Source organism: Pyrus communis, chromosome 7 (assembly GCF_041283825.1).
Source record: "Pyrus communis isolate YQ-2024b chromosome 7, ASM4128382v1, whole genome shotgun sequence".
Classification (NCBI taxonomy): domain Eukaryota; kingdom Viridiplantae; phylum Streptophyta; class Magnoliopsida; order Rosales; family Rosaceae; genus Pyrus; species Pyrus communis.
Genome location: NC_142571.1, coordinates 9351297 through 9357296, shown reverse-complemented (window position 1 = coordinate 9357296; position 6000 = coordinate 9351297). Strand labels below are relative to the sequence as shown.

At 38.7% G+C, this 6000-nt stretch overlaps 1 protein-coding gene across 1 annotated transcript; it reads left to right on the top strand.

Annotated features, from left to right (window-relative positions):
• The first annotated feature begins 836 nt into the window (after positions 1 to 836).
• LOC148695684 (uncharacterized) lies at positions 837 to 3404 on the top strand. Its single transcript, XM_088697370.1, has 2 exons — positions 837 to 1383; positions 2197 to 3404. Exons 1-2 carry the CDS (start codon positions 837 to 839, stop codon positions 3402 to 3404), a joined length of 1755 nt encoding a protein of 584 aa, XP_088553496.1.
• Positions 3405 to 6000: the final 2596 nt, after the last annotated feature.

Below are 6000 nucleotides of genomic sequence, written 5' to 3'. Positions count from 1 at the left end.
GGAAACATTGGGAAGAAAGCATGCCATTGCAGCCACGAAACCACCATGTGCATCACGGATCATCGCTCCAGCTCCACCCACATGTGCCTGCAGTTTTGTAGCGCCATCCACAGTCACTCGTACCCAATCATCTGCCATCTCCTTGTCCATCAAACCTCATTCATCCCACAGCTGAGTTCTCGACATCTGTTGCTGCACCGCAAGGGCATGTTGATGTTGATGTTTAAGCTTTGCAGCTGCCTTCCAATTAAAGTGTCTTGTTTTTTTTGTAATTCAAAGTTGTTGCTCTTAGTTTGTAATGTAGGGCTCAGATTAAATCAAAGCTAATAGGCTATATGTGTGTCTCATGGTATAACAACTCACTTATAGGTGAGCATGTGATAAGCACGTGAGTGTGTGTGTGTGGTGGGTGTGTGAGTGCGCCTTCAAACGACTATATCTCTCTCCCTACTCTATGTTTTGTAGCTTCATCAATTCAATCATAGCTGAATAGAATCAAACAAAAGAAAGAGATCTTTTCATCTTCTTCGCACCTTCATTTTCTTCATGTTTTCTTAGAAGAAATCAAAATTTTATTGATTTCTTTTGATTTGTGCTCTGCTCCTTCATAAAACTCTTACATGGCCTCAGAGCCAGGTTCATCGCTTTAATCTGGGCGTGAATATGTGATTTATGGGTTCTTCAGTGAATCGCTTTCTTTGAGCTTCATCGCTTAAGAATCGCGTTTCTTAAATCTTCAAAATTGAAGATCTGAGTCTAATATGGCTGGATCAATGAGTTCTGAACTTCGCACTCCCATTTTCAATGGAGAGAACTATGAATTCTGAAATATCAGAATGCGAACCATTCTCAGGTCTCATGGACTGTGGGAGCTTGTAGAGACTGGGTTCACTATCCCAGAATCATTTACTGTGGTTGTGGTAACTGATGAAAAAAAGGAGAAGGATGCAGCTACTGAAATTCCAATAAACGTTGCGGAGATCATAATGAAGGATGCCAAAGCTCTTGGGTTGATCCAAGGAGCTGTGACTGATCAGATTTTTTCCAGGATTTCTAATGAAGAAACCTCCAAAGAAGCTTGGGATATCCTACAGCAAGAATTCAGAGGTGACAAACAGGTTAGAAATGTGAAATTACAAGGTTTACGTAGAGAATTTGAGTATACTAGGATGAGAGATGATGAATCCTTATATGCATACCTTACTAAACTGTTTGACATCATGAATCAAATGAGAGGTTATGGTGAAGAACTATCTAGGGAGAGGGTTGTTCAAAAATTACTTATAAGCTTGCCTAGAAGTTATGACTCTATCTGTGCTGTGATTGAACATTCAAAGGATATTGAAACCCTTGAAATCCAAGAAGTGGTTGCCTCTCTGAAGGGTTAGGAACAAAGGCTTGATATGCATGCTGATCACTCTACTAAAAAGGCATTTGCTAGCCTAAATGTTAGGTCTAAGTTTCAAAAACTTAGTGGGTTCTCTAGTACTTAAAAGTCAGGGGAAAGTTAGAAGAACAAAGGGAAAAAGTGGGATAATAAGCCCAACCTTATCTTCAAGCAGAATAATTCTCATGATTCGAACAAAACAACTTGCAAACATTATGATAAACTGCACTATGGAAAGTGCTGGTTTGAAGGAAAACCTAAATGTGCAAATTGCAATAAATTTGGTCATGAGACCAGAAACTGTAATGGGAACAAAATGGTTCAGAAGGCCAACTATGCAAATCAGGTTGATGATATGGAAACCTTATTCTTTGCTTACAATTCCCTGTCTCAGGTGAAGGTCAATAATATTTGGTATATTGACAGTGGTTGTAGCAACCACATGACAGGAAATGAAAGCTTGCTGGTGAATGTGAGTAGAAACCTGAATGCAAAAGTAAATGGGAACTGGTGAAGTTGTGAGTGTAGCAGGAATAGGTACACTAGTCATTGAAACTAAGATGGGAAAAAAGCACATACAAGAAGTAATGCTAGTGCCTGGCTTGGAAGAAAATCTCCTAAGTGTGGGGCAAATGTTGGAACATGGTTACTATCTACTATTTGGTGGTAATGCAGTTTGTATCTTTGATAGCTGGAACTTAAATGGACTGGTTGCTAAGGTTCAAATGACCAGCAACAGGTGTTTTCCCTTAACTATGATGCCTGTCACACCACTAGCATTAAAAGCTAGTGTATCCCATTGTACCCAGATTTGGAACAAGAGGCTAGGTCATTTAAACACAAGAAGTTTGCTGCAACTCAGGGAGCAAGGAATGGTTCATGGACTACCTCACTTGGAAAATTCCAAGGATGTATGCTTAGCAAGAAACATAGAGATGAATTTCCAAGAGAATCTGCTTGGAGAGCTAAATTCCCACTTGAATTGGTACATACAGATATCTGTGGTCCAATGCAAATTGCTTCAAATGCTGGAAACAAGTACTTCATTCTGTTCACTGATGATTGTACGAGAATGACATGGGTCTATTTTCTGAGGTACAAATCTGAGGCATTGGAGTATTTCAAAAGGTTCAAAGTAATGACAGAATTGCAGTATGGATACAAGATCAAGTATTTAAGAAGTGATAGAGATGGTGAGTTCATGTCATCTGAATTCAGTGACTGTTGCAATGTTTCTGGTATTCAAAGGCAACTAACCATGTCATACACACCACAACAGAATGGTGTGTCAGAAAGAAAGAATAGAACTGTGGTGGAAATGGCAAAAACTATGTTACATGAAAAAGGCATACCATACCAGTTTTGGGCAGAAGCTGTGCACACTGCAGTATATCTCCTCAACAGGTGTCCTACTAGGGCTTTGGATAAGATGACTCCTTTTGAATCCTATAGTGGAAGAAAACCTGGAATTGCACACTTAAAGATTTTTGGGTCAGTATGCTATGTTCATGTTCCCATGAATCTAAGACACAAACTTAAGTGCAACAGTCACAAATGTGTTTTTGTGGGGTATGGAACCAGTGAGAAAGGACACAGGTTATTTGATCCTATCACTAATAAAATTATATTGTCTAGAGATGTAGTATTTGCTGAGAGTGCTAGATGGGATTGGAATGACAGCTCTGGAAAACAGTCCAATGTATCAATTACTACTGATATGGCAGAATCTGAACTAACTCAAGGGTCAAAAGTTCAAGATGAAATTGTACTCCCTGAGGTCATTCTTGATATTTCACAAGATGGTTTGAGTTCTAATGCTGATGATTCAAGCTCAAAGATTGATCTATCACAGAGCTATGATTTTACTCCAAAGAAATGGAAATCCTTGAATAAAGTCATTGCACAGTGTAATGTTTGCATTATGGAACCCGAGAATTATGAAGAGGCTGCTCTAGATTTGTCTTGGATGAAAGCTATGCAAGCTGAGCTAGACATGATTGAAAGGAATAATACATAGATGCTGGTAGACAGACCATCTAGCAAACCTGTGATAGGTGTGAAATTGGTATACAAAACAAAACTGAATCTTGATGGAAGCATTCAAAAAAACAAAGCTAGACTGGTTGCAAAAGGTTATTCACAGAAGCCAAGAATTGACTTCAATGAGACCTTTGCACCAGTTGCTAGGCTTGACACCATAAGGACTTTGATAGCACTTGCAGCTCAGAAAGAATGGCAGCTATTTCAGTTGGATGTAAAATCTGCATTCCTTAATGGTGCACTCAAGGAGGAAGTCTATGTTGATCAACCTCAAGGATTTGTCATACAAGGCAAGCAGGATAAAGTGTATAAGTTAAATAAGGCATTATATGGCCTTAAACAAGCTCCAAGAGCTTGGTATGATGAAACTAATTCTTACTTCACCAAGGCTGGTTTTAAAAGAAGTCCTAGTGAAGCCACTTTATATACTAAGGTTGAAAACTCTAGGATTCTCATAGTTTGTGTGTATGTTGATGATATTGTGTACACTGGAAGTAGTGACACAATGCTTGACAAATTTAAAAATGATATGATGCAGCACTATGAGATAACTGATTTGGGATTGCTACACCATTTTCTTGGTATGAGAGTTGTTCAAACCAAGAAAAGCATTTTCATACATCAGAAGAAATATGCAATGAAGTTACTGGAGAAATATGGACTACAAGGTTGTAAATCTGTGGGAACACCACTTGTAGCAAATGAAAGGTTGTGCAAGAATGATGGAAGTGAAGCTACTGATGAGTCTAGGTATAGGAAATTAGTGGGAAGTCTTCTGTATCTTACTGCCACTAAACCAGATATAATGTTTGGTACTAGTCTCTTGGCAAGATTCATGCATGGTCCAACTAAGAAGCATATGGGAACAACAAAAAGAGTACTGGGATACGTTCAAGGTACTATGGACTTTGGCATTGAATATGTAAAAGGAAAGTCCGTACTTCTTATTGGATATTGTGACAGTGATTGGGCTGGGAGTATTGATGACATGAAAAGCACATCAGGGTATGCTTTCAATCTTGGCTCAGGTGTGTTCTCTTGGGCATCAGTCAAACAAAACACAGTGGCATTATCCACTGTAGAAGCCGAATATGTAAGTGTTGTTGAAGCAACATCTCAGGCCAAATGGTTGAGATTTGTTTTGGAAGATTTCGGGGAAGAACATGTTGAACCTACTGTGCTAATGTGCGATAACACTTCAGCAATAGCTATTGTCAAGAATCCTGTGTTTCATCAGAAAACAAGACACATCAGCAGAAAATTTCACTTCATCAGGGATGCAATACAAGATAATGAGATTAAGCTTGTTTATTGCAAATCTGAAGAACAAATGGCAGATATCCTGACTAAGGCACTACCAAAGGAGAAGTTCAATTATTTCAGAGAGATGCTAGGAGTCAAATCAGCTGCCAGCTTAGAGGAGAATGTTGATGTTTAAGCTTTGCAGCTGCCTTCCGATTAAAGTATCTTGTTTTCTTTGTAATTCAAAGTTGTTGCTCTTAGTTTGTGATAGGAGCATATTTATGCGACTTAAATGGCTTGTTCTCGTACATTTACGTTATGTTTCTTTAGTTATTTTAGTACTTTAAGCTATTTTCGTGTGTTTGTAGGTCCAAAGGGCTAAAGGAGCAAAAAGATGCATTTTGGAGACTTTTGGAGCACTTTTGGGCTAAGGACGGATAGCTTATGCTTGAAGCCAAAGTGTTGGACGAAATTGAAGACCTAATTGGAGCCAAAGTGTTGGAACCTTGTTCTCTTTAGTTTTAGGACATTTAAACCTTTCCTAATCCCAATCATGCCATGCATAACACACATCCATTCTAACACATTGTCATTGCACATGCATTTCCTTCATTAGTTAACCCACATGCACTTATCACTTATCATCACCACATATCATATCACTTAATCACTTATCACTTATCATCACCACTTAACCACTTATCATATCATAACCACATATCATATCACTCATCACTTATCACTTAACATAACATCCACCTACTTCACCTACAACATCCACTTCACCTACAACATCCACCCACTTCACCTACAACATCCACCTACTTCACCTACAACATCCACCAACTTCACCTACAACATCCACTTCACCTACAACATCCACCTACTTCACCTACAACATCCACCTACTTCACCTACAAATGACATAGCCATATGTTCCCTCCACTACTCCTATAAATACCCTTGCATTCATTCATTCATGGAGATCTCATTCCATTTCACAACACAACACCCCTCAAACACTTCCATTATTCCCTAACCGTGAGTCCCCCTTCCACCATTCCTCATCCATTTCCATAATTCCCCAAACCTCACCTTAGACCTTGTGCTACAACAACGAGGAAGATAAAAGGGCCTAAACGTTCATACAATTCAAGTTTGAGTTGTTGGAATGTTTAGGTGTTTCTTTGATTTCAAAGTTTAAATTCAATTCTCTTTGTTTTGTACGTATGAGGAATGGAAGAGAAGAATGCCTAAACGTTCATACAATTCAAGTTTGAGTTGTTGGAATGTTTAGGTGTTTCTTTGATTTCAAAGTAATGAGGAACTAA

Coding starts and splice junctions, on each gene's coding strand:
- LOC148695684 (XM_088697370.1), top strand. CDS start 837: ATGCGAACCATTCTCAGGTCTCATGGACTGTGGGAGCTTGTAGAGACT. Junction 1,384..2,196: donor AGTGGTTGCCTCTCTGAAGG/GTTAGGAACAAA, acceptor CATTGTACCCAG/ATTTGGAACAAGAGGCTAGG.